Source organism: Periplaneta americana, chromosome 2 (assembly GCF_040183065.1).
Source record: "Periplaneta americana isolate PAMFEO1 chromosome 2, P.americana_PAMFEO1_priV1, whole genome shotgun sequence".
In the NCBI taxonomy this organism is placed as follows: domain Eukaryota; kingdom Metazoa; phylum Arthropoda; class Insecta; order Blattodea; family Blattidae; genus Periplaneta; species Periplaneta americana.
The window spans coordinates 62,125,014-62,151,376 of record NC_091118.1 but is presented as its reverse complement, the minus strand read 5'-3'; the positions used below and the strand labels follow the sequence as shown (position 1 = coordinate 62,151,376).

Sequence of the window (26,363 nt, the reverse complement as noted above, 5' to 3'; positions counted from 1 at the left end):
GACGGTTACTAGTCAAGAAGACTTTATTGATTCAATTTCATTTTTATTAGAACAGTTGCATTCCACTTCAATCATCCGGATCCCAGTAATCAACGCCACTTGACAGATGATTTTCAATAAATCTTAGTATTAAACAATCTCTGATACGTGACTATCCATAATATCATATAGCAGAAGCTATAACATAACCTAAATAATATAAACAAGTGTTAGAATAGTTTTAATTAGGGATGATGAAATAAACAAGAAAAGTTTTAATTAACGATGACAAAAAATAAACATCAATACTTTTAAAAGGAACAATTATTGAAAGTACAATTTTTAAATTTGAATGTTTTAGTGGTTGGTGGTTCAGTTGATGTTATATTGGACGTGTGCGTAAAAGAAGTGGAACTCGTTGTACATGGTGTATTCCTCAACTTAATCAGGATTTCCGAATGGTGCTCTTCATTTATTTGTAAATAGGATTTCAGGGAAGATGCATAGCTATCTTCATTAATTCTTGTTCTTGAATGCCAATGCGAGTCATATTTGAAACTGCTGTGCATCGACTGGAGTGGTTTGTAATTTTCTGTGTGTGTGTGTGTTTTTTTTTTTTTTGACGTCCAGACCAGTGCAGGTTGAAATGTTGGCAAACGAAGAAACAAATGCTAGAGTAGTGATAAAAATAAACAAATGCTAGGGAAGCGATAAAATTAAACAAATGCTAGGGACACGATAAAATTGTGCGATAAGCAGCCATGATTGGTTGAAAGACGTCCTTTCGTACCGTTTCACTGGTCGAAAGTAGTATGACGTAGTAAAAGTGCAATAGTCAATGGAAAACAGTAAATATACCACTACTAGAGAAATTACTTTAATCGCATGCACTTCATTACACAATCTCTAATAGAAAAGAATGGGAATTCCCTTTCTGATGTATTAGAGAGCATGTGTTGATATGTGACTGTGGTTAACGTTATCATAGATGCTTTGTGTAAGTAGGTAGTGTAAGGTTGCCTAATTCCGTGACATATTTAATAAAGTCTATATTTATGCCAAAATTGTACTAAAATATTTCAAATAACACCCAAATGACGTTATTTGGACCTTTAGCTACAGTTTTTACAACATTCAGTGTTAACAGTTTCACAAGTTTGATATATAATATATGATTCTTCATTGTTACACAGTGGCTCCTAAATCCGTGACAGAGATCCAAATTCCGTGAGTGATATCCTAATTCCGTGGTACTAAAATAATCCTTATTAATTGCTTAGAAAACAAACGTGTATTTGGAAAAACACATTAAAGTCATGGCATATTGTTTTAATATGGATTAAGCAAGAAATTACAACATAGAAGAAGGGCCTAAGTGACAAATTTCATAGACAATACTTGTGTACCTACAGGAATACATATTACATATTAATATATTATAAACAAAATAAACTGAAAGTTAAATTCAATACAAAATTAAATTTGAATAAATTTAATCATAACACAATTATTTCTCATTTATATTCCTAACAACAACAGTAATTATGTTAAATATATGTCCTATTATTTTATTATAATTATAATTGATGTTTTCTATAACTTATTTCTATTATTATATCCACGAACTATTTTCTTTAATAGACATTAATTTTCACAATTTAGCGTTGGCATCACTGGTCGAGTGAGACAGGAAGGAGAAATATGAATATAAATCCGAAAATGGGAAGGTCCTGTAGCATTGTTATTGTCTCATAATGTTTAAATAATCATACACATTGATTCAGCTGAATATAATCTACAGTAATATATCATTTTTATAATGCTATATTAATTCTTATCTCAAATATAAAATGTTTCTTCAGGAGCGGTCACAAGAGAAAGAAAAACTTACTGGTCAACCACCTTTCACTGAACAAAAGCTTCTGCAGTCGACTGCTTCCATTCCAACAGCGGATAGTCAACAGAATTGAAAAGAAGACACCTCCTGGGATCTGTCAGGTATTTAAAAAACTTAAAAGTCAGAGACCACAACTCCATGGCAGTCAATTGAAATTTTATCACGGCATTAGGCACCTTTACCCTACAGGTCGAATTGTATTTCATATTCTTGGAACTATAAAATTTAAATTAATTAAAATTTATGGCGATTGTTATGAATAAACAAAAGGATAAGAAAATCCTTACAATTTGGCCAGTTTTAGAAAAACATTCCCTCAATCCTTACCAGGATTAAAATATCCCTACAATAGGGATTTTACCCTACATGTGGTAACACTGACAACGATTAACACAAAACCAATTAATATAAAACCAGAACGAATTCCCTTACTTGTATCATCTGTAGCTATTACAGTGGGTAAAATATTAATTGTTATGGTAAACACTTTAAAATTTTCATGACACTGATTCCTTTGCTTCTACTCATTAACCTTTGATATCTGTCTCTTGAGAAGAGATTTAGAAGTCGTTGAAATTTGAAATGGAACCTAATATATCACAAAACTCGTATCCAAACAAGATTTTCTGTTTCAGAGAGGATATTTCAAATCACAAATCACTCATTTCACCACTCGCCGTTTACACTGTTGCAATGTCTTAATCTTCTTTTCTACATAATTCTTCCTTTAAGTTCCTTATTCTTCTTTGCGAGGGCTGGAATTCTCGGTACCAGCTGCCAATGGCACAGGGAGTTCCAGCTTAATTTACAACCTGTTAGAGAGAGAGAGAGAGAGAGAGAATCACTTCAGCATACCGATACTTCCGGTTTACTGGTCTTCTTGAAAATACGAAACGCGATCGTTCCAGATTTTTTTTTCCGTTTTCACAGTTTTCGTTTTACAAAGAGTTGAGTTTTGGCAAAACTAAGAATAGGTTTAGACTATTGCAATATGCTCACTGTAGGAAGAACACAATGAAGAAATAATTTGAAATAAAAGTTACTACAGTACATGGAAAATGAATTTTATTTTCATAATTATTAACTTACGTAATTGTAGGCTCTCTCTCTTTGCGCCCTAGTTTCTTTTAAACTGCATTGCCGCAACTTTTTTTTTATTAAGGAAACGTAGGATTTCCTTCGCGTCCTGCATCAATTCAGAGTGTAAATTGCGCTCTGACCCATCGGTTGTGTAGCTGAAGTTGTGTTTGATGGAAAATAGATTAACTTCACGTTAGACAAATCAATCTTTGAATGGTAGGTAGCATTGTCTAAAAACAGTATGACCTTACGACCTTTATGTTTCATTGCTCCATTAAAATTATGAAGCCACTCTTCCATGATAGAACTGGCCATCTAGACTTTTTTTTTATTAAATCATAAAGTTTTACTTTATTCGCACTGTTATTTAACACTGTATTGGCGTATTAACACAAAACTCAGAATAAATAAACGGAAATGTGAAACTAAACTGACACTACGCTAGAATCATTCACAGTTTTATTCTACTCGCACTGTCCTTTAACACTGTACTAGCTTGTTAGCACAAAACTGGGAATAAATGAACGAAAATGCAAGAGGGTTGGAAGAAGTAACGGTACAGGAGGTTAGTAACCTGTCCGGGTCCTTGACAATAAGCATAGAATAGTGACATGGCTAGAGAAGCTTCACCCCCAACGCCTTACAAAGAATAACAAAACTCTTCCAGATCATTGCATGTATAGTCACACAAAAAATTATGTCATGCTTCGTACAGTATTATCACAAAATTAAAAATGGTTTGATAGAATTTAGCAACAGTTACGTTTAAAATTATGCGTTTTAGTCAGGTTTTTTTTTTATCTAAATGATGCCCAAATATTTCTGTTTTCGCGTTAGGCAGTTTTCCGTTTTAAAGTATTATTTTACGTAGGAAATCATTCCGTTCCCAAATTTATTTTTCGTTTGTGCAAGTTTCCTTTTTATAGAGGGTACGTTTTAGCAAGGTTTTACTGTAATAATTTACCTAATTAACGTGACAGGCCTCCTTTATGCACAGTAGTGAACAGAAGTAGCCTAACATTATTATGATTATGGTTAATTATTAGTTTAATGGTCATTTAACAAATTTTTGGTTAAACGCCGCAACACTTACGCAAATGCAGTTACATTGGTTATGAATTGTGTCGGCCACATCAGTTCTTCTCTATTTATTATTCTTAAATAGTTATCTACTTGCATTCTATCACCACAATATTCTAATGGCTGATCATTGTACAGTGCGTTCGTAGCTCGGCCGGACCATTCTGTGGAGCATCGGCGGTAGCTAGAGCTACTCTGGCGGCAGGCGCTAATCTTCACCCCGTCCAAGACTGCGGAACGGTCCGGCTGAGCTATGAACGCACTGTATAAAATATGCATACAGCTCACGTACTTAGTGTAACACTTACACATTTGACAACATAACCTGCAATATACTGTAGGTACATTAACACCATCCTATTATTTTTCTCTACCGCATTATCATCACAATGAAGAATGGAAAGTTCAGAACCACATTCCACAGCAGCTTTTAGTTAACAATTCCTGTACTTGCGGCAATTCTCCACTCTCTTGCGGACAAATTCTTCAAGTTTAAGATCACCCAATATTGAAGATTTCAATTCTAAAAGCCTAATAATTTTCTGTTTCTTCTCAGATTCTAGTAGAATGAATCGGGGGGGGGGGGGGGGAGCTGACTGTTGGGGAAGATGCTTATTTCTTTATAGTTTCATATTTTTCCAAACGAGAACGCCACGCCCATGTCTTCATGATCACTGAGACAGTTGAATGTCTGTAGAATGAAAGCTAACTCATTTTGCCACGTGTTCTTGTTGTGAGAAGAAGAAAAGCAAGAAAACAACTCTTTTTCTGCTACAAAATAATTGCAAAAGTATGTTAAAATTTTAATACATCCTTGAATTCGTAATAACTGTCAAATCTTTGTAATGGATATTGTAGTAAAGGCTCTAAAGTTTGTATTGTTAACAACCAACGACCATGTTCCACCATCTCAGGTTGCGTCACAGCACTAGGCATCTTATCCCGATACTTGGGGAAGATCATTTTTTCCGGGGTAAGATGACAACTTGTTGCAAGAGCTTTATTTTCTGTTTTATTGCAGGGAATGTGTAAACATTAAGTAAGATCCTCTGATAGAATTGGATTGAGGACAGTCTTCAACTTGCGATGGAACATGTTGTAACAGGGGACATGAACTGTTTTATAGTATCGCAAGCATACGGGATTCCTTACTGTACCCTTAAACACTGCCTTTAATAGAATGATGACAAAAAATGTGCTGGATTGAATTCACTGTGTGCAAGAAGTGATTTCACGAGTCTTGCATACGGCAATAAAATACGTGCAATGACTGTGTTGCTAAAAAGTGCCCATGAACTTTAGATTAAGTCAATTTTGTTATATACATATATCAAACCAAGTTCAGGTAAAATATATATGTATATATTTACACATTTATTGATATATATATATATATATATATCAGTAAATGTGTTAACTGAATTTGCCATCTTACCCGACTATCGGGAAAAGATGCCTACAGTGCAGGCAAGAAGAAAACGTGTATCTATAAATAAGGTAACAAAATTAATGTTTTCTGTTTCGTACCAAAAATATAGTTTCAAAATACCTTACAGACATTGATATTTCTATATGAAATTCAAAACTTAGGGCCATATTCATAGACATTCTTAGCGCGGGCTTCCGGTGGATGATCAGCGAACTAACGTTTTTCGTATTCATAAACCAGTGTTAGTGATATGATAAGATATGAATCCTATACAAGTAGGCCCTAATCACTCGATAGCCAGGGCTAGTTTAGCACGCTCGTAGCGCGGGCTAACGAGATGTCTATGCATAGCACCCTAAATTAATAGTATCTTGAATTTTCAATCAAAGAAAAAGTCAGGCATCTTCCCCCTATATCCACTCTATTATTTTGTATAACAACGACATTGTAGTTTCCCCCACTCACCTGTATGTATAATCACAAACGTGCCTCTATATAGTTCGTTTGATATTTTTTTCAAAATAACATATTTTAAAACCCCATTTCACTTCATTAAAATTTTGCAAGAAAAATTTAAGTTTTTGTTGTGAGGTGAAGGGTGTCTTTACTGAGACATCAGTTTTCCTACTCCTTTTCGAATGAAAAATGCTGTTAACTTCGTTCCACTCCCACGACCAGAAAAAAAAAAAAAAAAAATAATAATAATAATAATAATAATAATAATAATAATAATAATAATAATAATAATAATAATAATAATAATAATAATCCAAAGATTGTATAATTTCTCAGTTGGCATTTCATACCTGCATTTCCAGCACAGTCTGCAAATCTTTCTCAAATGCTTTCCATTTACGGTTCTTTTTTTAAAAACGACCATCATAAACCAATAACTCTTAAAAATGTAACTGTTACTTCTATGTATGTGTTTACTTATAACTAGGGACCGGATTTTTAAATAAAAAAAAAAAAAACATTTTAGGTTTTTAGAATGGGTGAAATAGGTTTTCTGTCCAACCTGTGAAAGGGGTCGCAAGAACTGCCGTATCGTTAAAAATGTATCCTTACAGTTATTCTTAAAAATAAATATATATTTATTAAGGCAACAGAGGCCACGAAACTGACCTTTTCAAGAACCAAACTATTTATCAAAATTTATAAGATTCGAAGTTTTTGCTCCTTCCTGTTTAACATTATTTGTAGTTTGAATAAATTATTGTAACAATCTTCATCATTATTGTAACAATATTTTATCTAATATAATTTTCCTTGCAAATCAGTCTTTCAGGTAAGGCTCCCTGTAAAGCAGATTTGAATAATTTCAAGGGAAAAATTGTTCCAGGGCTGGGTATCGATCCCGGGACCTGGCCCCGGAACAATTTTTCCCTTGAAATTATTCATAATTTTCCTTGATATAACTGCATAAATTCCAATTTTCAATAGATAAAAGGTACATTCCACACAAAATTTTTGAATTAAACTTTTCAAACTTGAGCAATGACCATTTTAAAAGTAACAAACAAACAAACAAACAAACAAACAAACAAACAAACAGCCAGAAAAATGGCATTATTTATTGATATTGTTACTGGTTGCAATATATGACCAAATACTTTAAGATTCTTGACTTAAGTTTTTTCTATTGTCTCTCAAAATATACCTGAAGGACGGAAAGGTTCTTTTCACAGCACATGACGTCATAGGTGCAAATTTCATTGCTGCCACTCTAGCAAGTACCCACAGTAACTGACAATTGAAACTTTCCCCCTGGAGAATGGACCACACATTTTTTTAATTTTTCAAACCCTGGATTCCTCTGCAATACTTTCTTCAGTTTTAATGTGGTGGCTTCACTCATGGATCCCGGTACTTGTTTCTGTAGAAGCGTTAATGACACCAATTGCATCTTTCAGTTGTAGCGACAAAGATTCCAAGTATCCAATATATTTTGGAAGATCACTGAAATGTGGCTTGAGAAAAGCAAGGGAGCAGTAGATGTTGTCACTGCTAAGTACAGATTTTGCCTTATAGATTGAGACAGCCTCCACCACGTCGAGGGTGTTCTCCCTCTCCCTCTGTCTCTTTTTTTGCTCTCTCTCTCTCTCTCTCTCTCTCTCTCTCTCTCCCTCCTACCCTCTCGAAATGTATTGATATTTCTCTTAAAATAAAATAAAATCAATATATAATGCAGTAAATACAGGATAACTCTTATCAACAATGATTTAAGTTTTTTTTTAGATACCGTACTAAGGTCCAATTTAGTTTTTTTTTTTTGGATTCAACAAAATTCACATATATGACTCCCACAATCATGATTCGGAAAAGTATTGAAGAAATTAGGAGTTCAGAAGCAAGGAAACAAATAGGTAAAAACCTACAAATCCGGTCCCTACTGAAGACGTTTGAGAGCCACTTTTTTAAATCAGTAAACACACAAAAACACATGAAAAAAAACACACAAAAGCAACACAAAGAAACACACACACAGAAACATATAAATAAACGCATACAGCACGTTTGCGCACGCACCCACGCACTTCCACGCACACACACACGCACGCACAGAGAGAGAGAGAGAGAGAGAGAGAGAGAGAGAGAGAGAAAATTCACTTCCTCATCTTGTGTCCATATTAAACCAAGACAATATTTTTTTTGTGTCGGTCAGTAATGACATTAAAAGTATGAACATGTAAGATGTGAATCTGGGTATTGTGAAGTCAGATAATTTCTCTGAACTACATTTATTTTCTGGAATTTAATTCTGTATTTCAGTCACGTTAAAAGCAAATTATTCTTCATCACAGTGTATTCATCTATTTCAGTGGTGGGATATTCGACTTCAGTGATCAGCATCAGACCACACTGGGAGTAGAATTACTATGTTGTAGTTATTTCGACAGCTTCACATCACAGAACGACAAACAGGCTGGAAGTAGATGCAACATGCTGAAGAAAGTGATTGCACGGTATATAGTGATATAATTAGTAAATTTTTAGAATTGTGTAATATTAAGTGCATATTTTCGTCAATTTTCTATTACCTTTATTATATATAATAGTGACATTTCACTAGAAAATAATATGTTTCCAGCAAGGTGTAATTAGATATAAAATGCTAAAGAAATAACTTACTTGTAGAGACTGAAATTCCTTCAAGTGCTAGAGAACAGTGTAACAAGAAGTATCTTCGTTTAAACGTAATCTCTCTATTTCTTTCGTAAAATAGTGTACTAATGTAGGTATAAGTTATATATTAGTAAATAGATGATAACAAAAAATGACATGTAAAAACTTCTTTATTCCCTGGTGATTGAAAAACATTTCTCCTCTTTATGAACATTTTTATATGGTTAGACAACTAAGACATTAGTTATATTGTGCGACACGTAATGGTTGAAAGCGAATTTGAAAATTAAGTTTAAACATGGAAAACTATGAAGAAAATATAGAAAACATTTTCAAACTCTTAAAGGAAGGAGGTAAATTGAAAAATATCTCGCCAGGTGCAGATAGTGTTCTGTTTCTTGGGAACACAGGTGCGGGGAAAAGCACTTTAACACAATTTATCTTTGCTGATAATAATACACTAGAATCTGTAGAGGTTAGTGAAGGAGATTTTATAATCGAGGATGGGAATAAGATATCAAAGTCAACTTTCCTATCTCACACATTTGTACCAGAGCTAGTATCTGAGAATGAAACATGTACACAATCTTACGATTGTCCAGGATTTAGTGACACTAGAAGTACATGCCATGACATTGCAAGTACACATTTCATTATGAAGCTTGCAGAATCAGGTGGTAGAGTTAAAATAATTCTTACTGTTAACTATTCTTCGGTAAGAATCGGGGTTGACAGACAGGATTTCGTTACTCTTGTCAAACACGTAACACAATTCATCAGAAATATAACAAAATACAAGGACGGAATTGCACTCGTTGTTACAAAAGTGGATAACATTTTTGCAAGAAAAGAAAATGCCTACACATTAGTGCCTGACGATGTCGTTATTAATGGCATCGCAAAATTCTTAACAGAATTCAAACAGCATATTAAGGATATGAATTATTGTGAAAATGCAATTGCTTTAGTAGACACCTTGTTGTTCAAAGAGGGTGGTAAATATACAAGAATAGCACTATTTCGAAGACCAGATCAAGCTGGTCCACTGTCCAGAATGTCACTTCTCCAAGATGAAAAAAACTCAATAAAAACACTGATACAAAATAACATTAAATTCACAGAGGTAGGTCGAGATGATCTTGGATTTACAGTTTCTGAAAGATCGAGGAATATCATCAATGATTTCAAAGAGACTATAATTGAAGAAATATCAAAGAGTATGTGCAACATAGTGGAGGAACTAAAAGCTTACTACCATGACAAGGAAGAGGAAATGAAGGACGTCAGTCAATTTGTAGATGAAATGGATGAGAGCATCAAGTATTTAACAGCAATGTATGCAGAGATATCTGAATTGAAACATCCAAAGCAACTTGTCAGAATTGTCTCCGAAACATTTCGTAAGTTACAAGTAACAATCGAAATGGAGGATCTTCATGCGATAGAAAAGTTTGTAAATTACTGGAGTTTCTTGGAGACTGTTACAGAGCGGGAGTTAGCAACCACACCTTCACAATGGGGGTATTATGTGGTAAGTGTAATGAATCAACTTAAAGATAAAAAGATGTGGTATAAATTCTTACTTAATTTGCACAAGAAACTGTTGTGGCTGGGTTTTCCACACAACATGAAGATCCCTGTCACCACAGAAGAGTTATCAAGCAGTAATGACCATCATTACAATATAGAAACATTTTTCTCTGCAATAGAACAATACGACATAGATGGACTCAATGTAGTGAGATCTATGCTAGTGGACGAAATTAAGCTCAAAGCTTTGAATGAACTTTTGGATTTGAATCTGAAACTTGAACTAAAAATTGAAGACACAGGTGGTAACAATAGGGTCGCAAGTGGAGGAGTTGTAAAGGTTAGCAAGCTGAATATGTCGTCTTTACCCCAGACAGTCAAATCTTTTTATATCTTCGCATCTGACACTGTTGTCATAGACGAAGATATTGTGAAAGTTGGCCATGAACTGGAGCTGTGTCTTCTGGCACCACGATGGGAGGTGAGCGGTACAAGAAAAATTGTATTGGATGGCTGTGAAGGGCAGCCGCATGTACCTGAGAAAGCTCAAAACGGAAACGGAAACTCCATGAATACTAGAGGGGGAGATGGAAATAATGGTGTACCAGGAGGCAATGCTGGTGATTTTTTCGGAATTGGTGCTGTTTTCGTTAATGGAGAAAATCTTACAATCTCGACTCAGGGTGGTAATGGTGGTAGAGGACAGGCAGGGGGTGATGGAGTAGATGGTCAAGACGGTTCAGATGTTGACGTAAATACTGTTCCTTTAGCAGCTTACATCTACAATTTAGAAAGTATGGGGTTCACACGTACCTATATAAATTATACTTTTCCCTATGCTAATTATGTATTTGAAAAGAAAGGAGAAAATGGTTCTGACGGTGGAGATGGTGGAAATGGAGGAAGGGGCGGTCATGGAGGCATTAAAGGTGAAAATATTGTTTATTCATTAAGCGGAGAATCAAATATTATTCATATAAGCGGTAATGGGTTTGATGGGGAAGACGGGAAATGTGGTAAAGGAGGCGTGGGCGGAAAAAATGGACTAAGTTTGCGTGTTGAATTTTCAGCTGTTCTTGATTTTTCAATTATCGCTATTCCATTTTATGTAGGATATATGGCGCATGACGTACCATATACCCAGACAAGACAAAGAGCCAAGTCAGGAAAAGGCGGTGTTCTCAGACGTTCTGCAGGAGAGTCACCCAGGAGAAAAATTTCTCTCCTATCAAAAGCGAAGATAATGAATGATTTCAAATCATTCCTCTTCAGCATCTTACATAATAAGATAGTAAGAAATTACACAGTGAAATTTATGACGCAAATGAACACCAATGAAAGCGTTAAAAAATCTTATGATGCTCTGGGCTTTGCTAAGGAGTTAGAGATCATAGAAACTGTATTTAACACAACAAATGATTCACTTGATGCCATGCCCTTCTATGAATGTTTGCTCGAAAGGCTGAAGTATTATTATGAAGAAACAAACTCAGTCCAGCAAAATAATGACAATATGATTGTTGAGAGGAGAAAAAGAAGCTTCTGGGGATTACATCCTGTAGATCTACTGAGCCGTTTGGATATCAGCAAACTTCTGAATTCCAAAAAGGCTCCTTCTGAACATAACCAACGTGAAAGCTTAAAATGTCACAAGGTTCTCAGTCATCTGTATATGGCTGTGCGTAGTAAGATCCATGCTTTAAAGAGAAGCTCAGAACACAGCTTTGTAGTGAACATAAATGACTTTTTAGATATAACCCTAGAACATGTCAGGAAGTTCCACTCAGTACACAGAGATGAATTTGTGAACAGACTGAGAACAAATTACAAAGAGAAAATAGACACAACAACAAAAGAAATTCTCCGTTATATGGAAGCAGAAGTCGTCCCTGAAATCGAGAAAATAAACAGTGAGAGTGACATAAATATTGAGGAAATTGCTAAAGAAGTTGTTAATTTACAAAAACAAGCCTTGTCAGAAAAAGACAGATTGATTGAAAGGAAAGCAAAATTGCAGAAAGAGCTGCAACTAAAGCGTGTTTTCGAAGTGCTCAAGACAGTGGCTAAAGTGCTAAGTTTGTATGTAAAGCTAGCTTTTCCAGTATGTACAGTTTTGGAATTTGTTCAACCTTTCATACTGAAGAATGATACTGATCGCATGGATCTTATGAAGCTTCCTAAAGGTGTGAGATCTCTGTTACAGAGTGCTCAAGTCACTGTAAACAAGTACAAATGTGAGAGAGTGAAAGCACTGAAACAGCAATTGGATACATTGTCCAAAAACGTATCCAGAAATTCAAAGGAGTTAAATGATCTAAAGACACCTATTGCTGCACTGAAGGAAAGACTAAATGAAGTAAATGCAGCAGATGAAGATGATCCAGATCAGATAACAAACATAGAACAAGATTTGAAGAGAGAATTAGAAAACAAGGTAAAAAAGGTTAATAAAAATGCTGGTAATGCTATTGAAGTGCTAGAAAATGCACTGAAGGCACTGACAGTTGCTGAAGTGTGTGTCGATGTGTATCAAAGATGCAACAATGATCAAAGTAAGCTCAATTGCATTTCAAATTCTATTAAGCAGACTCAAAGTAAAATTGATCAATTGAAAAGTTATGAAAATCAGATACATAAATTTGTGTCACCCATAATGAAAGATGTTCAAAGCTATGTTAAAGATGTGCAGAACTCATTGCCTGCAATGTCAAAAATGTATCTCAGGATAAAGAGACGTGAAGTACAGACAACTTTGAAGGACATGAAACTGAAAATGTGTGACTTTACTGAAGGGTTCAAAACACAGGAGAAATTTGCATGTTGTTTTGACAAGATAGATGACACAATCAGTACTCTGATAGGGCTGTACGATCAGATTGAAAGTTACTCTGAACACAAACAATTCATCGATTACATCGCTGATATGAATTCCGAACGACTTTCCAGTACAGAAATTGAAAGTGAAGAATTACGAGATGCTCTTTCCAAGGTGGATAAATTGATCACATTCAACATCTTGTTGTCTGAATATGAAAGATTTGTTGCAGCATTTAAGCAGTGGGTATTTCCATTTGCTGAGTATTACCTGCGCGACTTAAGTTTACCAACAACCCTTGTACCAAGTGACGATCTTGACAATCAGGCAGGCAATATTCAAAATCAACTAGAGTTCTTGAAGAGGAAACTGAAAGAATATAATTCATCAATCATTACTGGCATTGATGATAGCATTCATCATGAAGAATTCAACAGTGACCAAGAAGTTACTGAACCGTTTTTCGTGTGGAGAAATGAGAAATATAAGGAGTCAATATCGAAATTGCTATCCGGTGAAGCTGTAACTCTGAAAGCAGATATTCTAAATGGAGTAAAGAAAAGTTCACTTAAATTTAGGTCTATAGAAATAAATCTGAAATGTCCAACTGTAAAATCGCAAGAGGAGTTGAACTCAATCTTAAAACACTTCAGAGTGATTTTGAAGCATCATGGAAACTCTTACTATCAGTGTGGGGGGAAGTTCTATGTCATTAGAAGTGAAAGTCAGACAGTGCAATACAGTTTTGCAAGAAAACAGAATGGAGAACCTGTAAGTCAGATTTCTGTGTATAAGAAGATAAAGAATGGCGATTTCATGTTGAGTCCATATGCCATGTGGACAATTCAACTTGCTCGATACAAAGGTGAAGGTTTTAAGGAATTGGGAAAGTACAAGGACTGTGTGGACCTTGAGCTAATTGGGGAGGGCCGATATGTGAAATCTACATTTAAAATTGCTCAAATGAAATTACAGCGTTATTATGAAACTGATGATTCCATAACTGAAAGTGAAATGCTTGGATTTTCGCAATGTGATTACTGAGTGGGTCTAGTGACATTCTATACAATCTGCCTGATATTATGAAATCAAAATATTTGTGGTAAACCATACAATTTATTTGCAGTTTTTTTATTTGTATTCTTAACTAATATAGAAACAAAATATACCAGTTTCAGGTTATATGATATTTATGTCTGCGAGTCAATTATGACTACCACTACTGTTTCGGATTTTGTTTGTATGGAGGTTCGATTGTATAATCCAATCATATTTGGCGTAATTTTGAAGAAGTAATTAATTTTGACCCCTCATATTTTCTGGAATCTTCCAAAAGCGACATAAAAGTTAAATGGACTCTCTAATGAATGCCAGTATACTAGCATTTAAAGTTGATTGTAAATAGATATGCGTTGCATGTAACTTACACAATGTCATATGTATTATATATTGTATTATCAATATGCTTTCGTTTTGTTTTATAGAAAACTGAGCTCAAACACACTTTGCACTTTGAATTGGAGTTATCAGTTATTCTCATCTTAATAATTAAGCAGGGGAGTGAAGTCGATAAAGAATATAATTATGAATACCCATGTCGATTACAGAATCAAGATTGAAAGGTTGGGGCTTGCTTCTCCCTTCCACAGGTAGATGGATAAATAGGATCAAGACTGATTTAAACATGGCCATATGTTACATACCACTTGTCCCTCAAGTGTTATAAATATCTATGAAAATAAATTATCGAAGAAAAATTGTGGATGTTGAAAATCAAACCAAGATCTAAGAGAGAATCCCAGAACTAATACATCAAAATCGAAACTAAGGGTATGTGCAAGACGGAGCCTGGCTGGTAGCTGGTAGCCTGAGTGGTTACCAGTCTGGGAGGAATGCCCGAATATTAAAGAATGGAGACATGGAGGACGAGATCTGATCGGTCAATTGCTATCTAGCCTGTTAGCCTGCTGGTAACTGGTGGAATGGATTCTCCTCATTTTTCCAGCTACCAGCGACCTAAATGCCTTTACTGCGCATGCGTCCTGCGAGTCCGTAAAACTTCCACGTGCTAAACGCCTACTGCTATCCATTTCGAAGCGTATAATGGATTGTGAAAGATTAATTTCGAATAATAATAATAATAATAATAATAGTAATAATAATAATAATAATAATAATAATAATAATAATAATAATAATAATAATAATAATAATGTTTATTGCCAGAAAAATACAATACATAACAAATGTAGGCACATAAATTACAATATATCTAAAAATTAATCATTACTCATAACAAATTGCTTACTTACATTTTTAAATTTCAAACTGTACGTATTTATTTATTAATTTGTTATAAATTCTAGGGCCTATATTAGTACTATAATTGAAATCAGTGCTCGTTAAAACACTTGGGTTCCAACAAATGTATTATATCTATACCTTTGTTGTTGTGTTTGTGAGTATATGATCTGAAATATGTGTGATTTTTATGTATAAAATTTAATAATGCATTGATATAAATTTGATGTATTTTCAAGACTTTAAGTTCTAAAAACAATTTTTGAGTAGATAATCAATGTTTACAAATTTTGGAACAAGGCTCAACCCGACCACCAAAATTCATATCTTATTGTGAAATTGTGAGATGAAGTAGGAGTTGAAATGGGTGCTAATAAAGGTAAAGGTACCTCCTTCAGATACCACGAAGACACTTGGGGGGGGGAAGAGATAGATCCCCATGCTTTCTTGATCTCGGCACTAGAATCAGGTGGTGTGAAATAGATACCAATAATAAGTAACTTTAGAAATGAATAATTGACAATATTAATTTCAGAAAGTGACGATTTTAGAAACAATATAATTACTGATACTGATCTTTTGGAAATGAATACATATTATTTGATCAATGCTCGATTTGCATCAGAATGAACTATTTGGGATTTAATGAAAGGGTTGTATTATGACAGAAGACGCTGTCCAGAAAAATGGAATTATTTCCATACTGAAAATGCCCAAATGTCTAAAGGTACGTTTAGGAGAACCTGAAGATCAATACAATGGATCCTGGCACTTTTACAAAATGTTATTGTTTTTACAGACAATTTTGAAAAAAGCAGAGTAAGTTCAGCTACAGGTGCAGGCGCAAACAAGCTTCATTCTGATCAGCCTGACTTTCTGCCCAGCTACCAGCTAGGTTACGAGCGACCAGCTGGTTGCCAGGCTCCTTCTTTGTACATATCTTAACTTCCGAACCATTACCCAGATGAACCAAACACATAGTTCATTTCATTCGTGTGTTTATGTTTGTGATTTATGGGTTAGATTTGCACTTAAATTTTTAAATTGAATTTTCAGCAAACCAAATGCTATAATGAATTTTATTACATTTATTAGTGTGTCGAGTAGCAATAAGGAAAACATTAATGAATATTCTCAGTTTTGCAGACTATTACATCAATTAAATTTAACTCCAGTAAACCACTTCAATTTTAAATAAAAATATTGCAGATTGAAGCTGTTGCTTTATAGACCCACTTGCCAATCGAAGAAAATACTTTTTATTGTTCAAATAAACGATTAGATTTCCTTTATTTTATATTTGGGCTTCCTAATATCGAATGTAGAAGAAGCAGATATTTAGCCCAGGCCTGAGGAGTTTATGCATTAGCTTGAGTAATCATCAGATAGCGGTCTCCTACTCCCGGCATTGTGTTCATCGTGGACATATGAATCAATCAGTGGCGTAGAATGTGTATGCTACATTTACATTTGTTGTAGACAGAAAATTAAATGTAGTATTTATATACATACATATAAGCGAAGCACGTTTTGCACTCCTCGTGGTTGGTACTTTACTAAACCCCTGTGTTGATTATCGTTCCTATGAAACTGTCCGCATCTGGTTTCTCTGTGAGCACGAGCACGCTCAGAGTGAGGCTTACCACCAGCCTTGATTTAGCCTGATGTACCTAAATTCAACACAGTGGGAACAGCTATGAGATTTTTCATTACGAAATTGCAAATCATTGACTATTTGGCCTTTCTATAGGGCTATATAGTTCCGAAAAGCTGAACACTTAAAACAATCCATCATAGAAGACAAATTACATCAGACTGTAAAGAATGATAGTACACCAGATGAAGTACCACAACCTGTATATAAGCCTAAAACAAAAATGTATAACAGATAATAGACTTCATATTATTTCTTTCATTAAAATGTACTACTATTTTAATATTCTTTTGTATTAGTTATATTGATTACTTAAAATTTTTTGAAAGTAGGCTAGAAAAAAATGTTAGTTATAAGGAAGACTATTGTGAAGATGGTCAGAGGAAATTATTAAAATAGAGCAAGCTAAAAGAGAACCAAAGTTCTATATGAAGAAGATGATGATAATGATTATGATGACATCAGGGTTAATTGACATCAACGATTATGAGTTGTAATGACGACAATATTTTGATATTATAATTATGTCTAATTTGAGTAATGACAGTCCGTTGTGATGATTGGTTACACACCATAAAACTTGAGCTGTTTAATTGTTAGACCTTTTCATGATTATTTATACGTCAGTCTGTCCTTAGCATCCCTGGACTAGATTCTCTTTAGCCCCTAATACACAGGCTGCAGTGAATGTAGAAATAATTTATGTTTTTGTGTAAGTCAGTATTTTAAATTAGTATATGGAGCATTGCTAAAGTCCTGTCTTCCTACTGATATAAATTGGAAAATATATTCGAATGAGGACCTAACCGTTCTCTATGGAATATTGTGTAATCAGTGACTTTATATAGTCATTCACGTATATATAATGTCTAAAATGCAGGTAGTAGGCCATTGACGATACAAAGAAGGAGAGTTCCGCCGGCACTTTGGATCGGCTCTCACATAGCTCAGATGGTAAGAGCCCTCAGCGCGCCAAGCGGAGACCCTGAGTTCGATTCCCAGTAGCGGAACGAATTTTTCTCCATTAATAAGTGAATTGGAGATGTTTAAGAAGAAAACTGAACAATTATAATTTAAAAAATGTGTTTGAATACGCAGAGGAATCTTGGGAATAAAGATGCTATGGAATTTGCTGGAGATGTCATTTTTTTTTTTCAGAATGTCTCGTTTACACGAATTGAATAGCTTTGGATTATTATACCCAGCGCGTTCCGAACTGGCAGATCAAGGTCAAGGTACAAACGTAGAAATCACGCACGAGTCACTGAACTTAAAACTCTGAACTGAAGCACTATTAATACCAGCTGTCCCAGCTGACTTTAGTTGAGGAAAATGGTCCAGGAATAGGGTAAGAACGCGTGGAAAATGCAGTCCATTACCGCCGGTTCGAAATGCTCTGAGTATAGTCATTTTTATATACAATTGTAGTACTTGTGCCTTACGTGACTAACTGTGAGATCTTGAAAAATTCTAAATACGGCAATTCTTATTCTTTAATGCAATGTAGCCTAACTTTTCTGGAAATAAGATAACCATTGTTATGAATTTGTATAAAGATATAATTTAAAATATCATTTTATGTACATCTGAAATTACGACATGATATGAAATGTCTTACTCCAATCCAACTGTACTGTTTGGAGAAGCTACTTAATTACACTGAATTGTGTTCTATACAATAAGACCATGGATAAATATATAACAGGATACGGAACTTACTGAGTTTCCCGTAACACATGCTAGAGGCGCTAATGTAGAAACTGATCTTGCTGCTATTTGTTGGACGGTGGAGAACTTATCACATCTAGCAGCACACCAAGTAGCGAAAACAAAAACTAATTATTCCATGCATTTAGCAGCGCATCTGGTAACGAAAATGTTAAACTATGGAGAAAATATTCTTTCCCTCCCACCCTCATCAATATTCACAACTAACCCAATTTAAAACAAAACATTTACGTTTTTATTTCTCACACCATCTTCCACTGAAAATACTTACCGGAGACAATAGCAAGATAAAAGAGACGATCTATTTTACACTAGCCAATTAAAATATAACCAAACAGAGACAGAAAATAAAGCAAAAGGTGAGATAATTTGGATTGTATTTTTTGGGTATTTAGTGTACAGAGCAATGGAAAAGTCTGCAAATACTACTTAGATAGTTCAATTTATTATATTACTAATTAAATAAATTAAATTGTTAACTGCCTTCCATTGGAGGTAGCCCAGAAGGACTCAGTATACTCTTCTACATGAATTTCACAATATTAAATGTTTACATAAATTTTGTTGACAGAAAATTAAAATAAACATATATGAATTATAAAGTGAAGAAAAAAATTTAAAACAGAGTGAATATAATGACTCAAAATTTGGCAAGAGCGTTTCAAAACTGAAGTTATGATGTCTGTGGTAGTTCAAAAGCCTTCTGAAGTTTTCAAAGAACTTGAGAATCACACCACGAGCTCCAATAAGAAGACCAATCACTTCAATGTTTTCAAGCTGGTATTTTACTTTGAAGTAATCAACTGTTGGTAGGTAAATGTTGATCTTTTCTTGATTGACATCCTCCGGCTGCTACTCTCCGTTTCAATCCTCATGGTAGGATCAATTATATAATCTTTCTTTGTAGTCTGGGAGTACGCTATGATGTCAATACGTCTAGAGGAGCATTCAACACCACTATTTTTACAACGTCCATAAACATAACTGTTTAACATACACTGCTTATACACACACTTAGTATCACTTTATGTCCACTCATTAACAAGTTTCTGGCTGCCATCTTGCCTTCTCGAGCATCGTCTGTTCGTCTCGAATGAACTGATAAATAGAGAACTCTGGGTAATCTACCCAACACGTAGTTCTAATGTTCACCACTCACGACGTCGGGCGCTGATCATCTTATTTGAACCCCCTTCCGTCAGATGGTGCTGGCCGCAATTTCGCATCCTATTATATATTCATCCATGATAATACTTTATACTTAAGCACAATGGTGTTATTTTAAAATTTATGAGGCTACTCATATAATCACTAATTAAATTGAAGTTAAGAGGACACGTGTAATGATAATTATGTTTCTTGAATCTTTTACACAGACAGAACATATATACTTTTATGCAGTTGTTTTATATGAAATTAAATTTCATAAATACATTAAATTATGTTACAGAATTATACATTGCGCAATACTTTGTAACTGGAATTGTATCTGAAATGTTATTTTATACAGGATGTTCTGAAAAAAAATAAGGCTCCAATATTAGAAAGGCAATAGTATGTATCAAGATAAGAAATAAAAGTCCTCTGTCTGCTTAAGAGTCCTCTTGATACAGATACAAACAAAGGTACATTCTATGTAATACGTAGTCACAAACAGTTGCAATTCTGTTTCCTCTTGCGAAAGAGCTCACAGTGGAAGATATGCTGCTCTTATAGCGATTGTAAACATTTATTCATTTCTGAGAAAATATTAATTTTAGGACCCATGTTTGTAGGATTTTTATTTCTTGTTTTGATGCATTCTACCTCCTCTCTAATTATTGGAACCTTTTTTTCAGAACCCCCTGTACCTATACGAAGACTTGTGCAAAAACGGTCTAATCCTCATATTTTAAAAGAGGAATAAACGAATTTTAAAAATTATACAAGACCAGAGCAATAAACACAAGAATATTGATGGGATATGTTTAATCTCCATGATGCGTCCTGATGTTAGACCACCTATGAATAGTATCCCTTGAAGCAAAGAGATTGCAACACTAAGCTGGACATTTTCATTTTGAGTGACAGATCGTTTTCGCGTACGTCTTCATATGTAAGAAATTTTAGTGTCTACTTCATATCGTCGTTGTTCCTGCAATAACTTCTATGTGCAAAATATAAAATTTTTCAGTAGGAAGAAAAAACACATTTATTCATCCTATGGGAGCCGTACATAGGAGACTGTAAATTCTTACATTTTCGAAACAAAGAATGTTATACTTATATATAGGAGATTTTATTTGCTGTATCACTATTTCATTTATTTAATAGAGCAAAAATCTGAAAATCGATAAATATGTCACATAGGAGTTACTGCAGGAACAATGACGATATAGTATATTATTAATGTAATTACATTTTGTAAAGTGATATATTTTACAATATTAAAATGCACTGTAAGAAATTATAGTTTATACTTACATTATATTGTATTATGTGAAATGCTGTTTTATACATGGATGTATATGAATTTATATTTTACATTACATTGTGTTACGTGAAATGGTGTTTTATAGATGGATGTACATGAATTTATAATTTACATTACATTGTATTACGTGAAATGCTGTTTTATACATGGATGTATATGAATTAATATTTTACTTATTTACAAATGGATTTTAAGGAACTCGCAGGTTCATTGCCGCCCTCACATAAACCCGCCATTGGTCCCTATCCTGAGAAAGATTAATCCAGTCTTTAACATCATATCCCACCTCCCTCAAATGCATTTTAATATTATACTCCCATCTACCTCTCGGCCTCGCCAAAGATTAATATTTTATACATGAATAAATTTATATAATTTGAAACTGGATTTTAAACTGTGTTACATTAAATGATAATATATTATGTAATTTCATTAAATTGCGTTATATGAAACTATATTTTACAACTGCCTATATCGCTTGTCTGAAATTATATTTTTTACTCCAAAACAGACAATGTTATCTGAAATGATATTCAATGTATGTTTGAAGGGATTTTAGCTTATATAATATCGTGCACTTTGAGAAATTAATCTTCTTAATTAACTGGTATTTTGTACTTTTAATCATTTTTCTCTGTGAGATCATTTTAAAGATGCAATGAACTAGAGTTAAGTGATATACTGCTGTAATTAAGTGGAACTATGTTTCCTGAAAAGATTTGAGTCTACATATCTGAAATTATGTTTTTGGAACGTTCTAATCCAGTTCTGTACAATGCTACGTCGTATATGGTTTCACTACTTTGCCTAGCCCAGACATCAATATGTAGGCAACGTCTGCTGTGAGACATTTGGTAGTATCCTGCAGCGGTGTACTGTCACTACGCAAGACATTATTTTTATTTCATTACTTCATGGTAAAGGAAATAGATTAGGCCTAAGCAGAAAAAAATAACTCAATTCTGGAGCGAGTGCGTTTTCCTTCTACTCAAGAGCAGGCGCGCAGCACACTTTATGCACTTTTAGGATTAGCTGTGTTTGCACAGTCCAAACCAATGTTCCCAAAGCTACAACCTTGAGTTTAGTTACCCTTTAATATAAAATATACATAACATCACGGTTTATAACACATGCACTCTAACTACAATATCAGATTACATTAAATTAACAAAAAATTATATGGCCACATTTTTGAAACCGAACAGGTCATTTGACTTGTTGACCTTCCAGAATTATTCGATATTTATCACGTGTGTGGGTTGTTTGAACGTGTAGCTTGGGAGGAAAAGAATGATCTTAATAGGAAATGACGCAATTTTACCATAGAATAAAATTCCAAATAATACTTTCAAGATAACTGTTTTTCTTTTTTCTTCACCTTGCACATCTGTAACAGGACATCTCATCCAGATTTAAAAACTTAGTAAGAGAAGACGACTCAATATGTTTAACTTTACCTCCTGCATGTTCCATTGCAAATATATGCAGCCTTTTTTATGTATGAGATTTGTTATAAAGTTTGGAAGCGAGTTACCGGTGAATCACATGTATGATTTCTGTCACTGTATGGATAGGTATTGTTTAGACAACTGTCTAAAGACGGTTTGAACTAAAAAATTACCTCAATATCATGCAACTAAGAGAAGAAATAATGGGGGTAGGGTGGCCAGTTCTTTTTTTCACTAATGAGATTTCAGATGCATACAAACAATTGCTCTTCCTCTGACACATCGTCAAGTGAGATGTATTGCGCGATAATAGATGCACATATCAGCCCTGGTCACTTGTAAAAGATTGATCAACCTAATGGACTTTCAAGACAACTTTTATCAGTTTCACTATGCTGCCATCTAGCAACTGCAAAAGGAGTCACCAGTGTATAGGGAATTACAAGTATGGACACTTCGCGTCGGTACCTTTGATGGAGCAGGATGGATTTCAATGACCTTCATACCAGCTTAAGCGGTTAGGTACAACTTAGAGCAGTAAAATTTTTGGAAATATTAAACATTTTTTTCCTCCATTATTATATCTTGTACCTTAAATGAAAGGTGGTATGTGTAAAACACTGTCCTTCTGCTATATGAAAAAAATATTTTTATGATTTAAAAAATATATATATATATATATATATATATATATATATATATATATATATATGTTTTTCAAAATTCAAAATGTGCAGTTCACTGTGCAGTGATGAAGCATTTTCCTCATAACTCATAAACTTGTTAACTTTTTCATGTTCTCTCTCTTTTATTTTATTGCTGAAACTCATGTTTACAGTATCGTGCTCTTTCAACTACATTCCTTACTAAATAACTTTTTTTTAAATTTTGTATTAGAAGAAAATATTTGATATTTGTTTTGTCAAAGTGCCCGTGTCAGTATAATGTGTGTAGTGCAAGAAAAAAAATGAACAAAGAACAGAGTGCTGAGACTAGTTAAAGTTGAACAGGGTTATTAACCATGTCACAAAAGTAGTATAGACGACAAGCTCGCTTGGATTGGCTCACCAAGCGAGTACACTTGAGCCATCCCTGTCGAGGGGTTCTAACCCCATCACAGCCCAACATGGGACATCATGGCTAACATTCATTCATTCATTCATTCATTCATTCATTCATTCGATAATTGACTATTTTGTAAAGTGAATTTATTTTTTATCAGACAATCTATCAAAGGAAGAGACGTAATCTTGCATCATATTGTAGATATGACATGCATTAATATACACAAGAAATTTCATCACAGAATGTTGGATAGTTTTTGAGTTATGTGGGAAACGCTTCATCAGTGCACAGTGAACTGAATTTTGAAAAAAAAAAAAAATGTAAATAATTTTTTAAAATCGTAAAAATATTTTTTTTTGATATAGCAGAAGGACAATGTTTTACACATACTACTTTTTATTATTGTACAAACAGTAATGGAGGAAATAAATGTTGAATATATCCAAAATTTTACTGCTGTAAGCTGTAGCTAACCCCTTAAGCGTGAGATTCTGCTTTTTCCCTAGAATTGGTGCTGCCATCACACCAGCTAGTAGTCGACACAGCGGAATTTAACAGACATACAATTAATACATCCTAGGTACATTATGTACACAAATAAAATAAATTGGACCAATGAAATAATGTTGATCCCATCAACATTTAAACTATGTAATGATTTGATAGCGCTGAAAATGGAAAAACAAAACTCCTATGAGAAGTAATAATAATAATAATAATATTTATTTGTCAGAAACCAGTGTACAAGGCCTGGATATGACATCGTCAGGTTCGATAATACACACACACGCACACATACACTCACACATGTACAAACAAACTTAGCACAAATAAATAGACAAGTAAACAAATAATTATAAGCAAATAAACATACACAGTCAAATAAACAAACACTGAGAGATAAACAGAGTATGCTGTAGGTTAACACATTTATATAAGGACAAAAGGTATAATTAAAATACAAAGAGACAAATTAAAATATAAAGAAAAGTTTACATTTCTAAAATACAATATTTACATCACACTCCATGAATTCATTCACTGAATAAAAAGGTCTGTTCAGCAACCACCTATGTATGCAGGACTTAAACCTATTTATTGGTAACTTTTTCGCCTCCAATGGTAACTTATTAAATATATTTATGCCATTAAAAAAGCAGGTATTTGAGCTTACACTCAATCTGCACCTTGTGTAATCTAGTTTATCTTTATTTCTAGTGTTGAAGGAATGTATATCTGATCTAGTCTGATAAAGATCTATGTTGGATCTGAGGAATATCAAGGTTCTGTAAATGAATAGATTGTAAACTGTCATTACCTTTAACTCTGGAAATAGTGGTCTACATGATTCCTTGGTATTTTTATTGAATATTACCCTCAGTGCTCGTTTTTGTAATAATAAGATGCTATTGACTCCTGTTGCACTTCCCCATATATGAATTCCATAGTTAATGTGAGATTCAAACAGTGCAAAATATACCTGTCTGAGAGTTTCTGTTGAAACCAATGGCCTTAACTTCCTAAAAACAAAAATTACCCTCGACAATTTAGTACATATACTTTCTATATGTTTGTGCCATCCTAATTTTGGATCCAAATAAAACCCTAACAGTTTAACATAAGATATTTCATTATCTAGTGTGTTGGGGAGGCCTAAGATTAGTTTCTGGGTTTTTTCTTCATTAAACATTAACTTGTTTGAGTGAAACCATTGCTTAGCTATGTTAAGATTATTCATCTGTGACAACTTTAACTGGTTAAGATCTGAGTGAGATGTTATTAAGGTGGTATCATCTGCATACATGATTAGATCTTGAGGCAGACTGAATGGTAAATCATTTATTAATACAAGAAAGAGAAAAGGGCCTAATATTCTGCCTTGAGGAACTCCATTAGTGACAAGTCTCACATCAGAGAGCTTATTTGATATATTAACAATTTGTGTCTATTATATTGTATACAAATATTAAACGAAATTGATACACATTTTGTAATGTGTTATATTATTTTATAATATAACTTATTATATATAAAAAATAAAAAATTATTATTACAATTAGTTTATCACTGAGAAATAAGGAAAAGCTGTCAACTTGAATTTATTTGAAGCAAAGCCTTACTGGATTATGCAGCAAGGAAGGTGATGTTTGGATCCTGTGTCTCAACTCTTATATTCAATTATTATCGAGGAACTCTTAGCATGTGCTCGATTACAATCTCTAGCGCTTGAACGTGTAACTAAATGCTGGCGCACAGAAAAACAAAACAGGAAAATTCGCTCAGTGTCCATTCTATATAATTCCTATTCGCTGCAGTCACGTTATAAGTGTTATGGAATTGCATGGAGCAACTGATATATATGTGATCAGGCATATCAGACAGAAGTTCAATCGTAGGTGAGTATGGATAGCATTGCACTGCATAGTTACTACCAAATATTATGCACGGTTTTCAGTACTTCATTAATCTACACACTTTTTTTTTCAGTTGACTGTTTCAGATGAATCACACACATTCTAATACAACTTTTCTCTTCCCTCAACTTTTCCATTCCTGACATGCTCTACGTAATATACACTATGTGTATTTCAAACTATAGTACATAGGTAATTAACATTGCCATAAGAAATCCACGTAAAAGATTTTAAAGTGGAATTTCATGTAGCTGGCCATGTGTAATAAATTATTAGGCCTTATAGAAAGGAAGACTATCTACTGATTATTGCGGACTTATTATACATCACAGTCTAGTATATAC

At 33.9% G+C, this 26,363-nt stretch overlaps 1 protein-coding gene across 5 annotated transcripts in view; it reads left to right on the top strand.

Moving 5' to 3' along the window:
• The window catches only part of LOC138694236 (uncharacterized), a 120,602-nt gene extending 99,322 nt beyond the window's left edge, over window positions 1–21,280 (top strand). For 3 of the 5 annotated variants that reach the window (XM_069817777.1, XM_069817785.1, XM_069817769.1), the window contains 2 exons: window positions 1,842–1,977; window positions 8,288–21,280. In XM_069817777.1, coding sequence (XP_069673878.1) covers window positions 8,890–13,980 — 5,091 coding nt within the window. In that variant the 5' untranslated portion in view covers window positions 1,842–1,977; window positions 8,288–8,889 and the 3' untranslated portion in view covers window positions 13,981–21,280. The remainder of the gene's footprint in view (window positions 1–1,841; window positions 1,978–8,287) is intronic. The other 2 variants (XR_011330878.1, XM_069817789.1) reach the window with 2 other exon arrangements.
• Window positions 21,281–26,363: the final 5,083 nt, after the last annotated feature.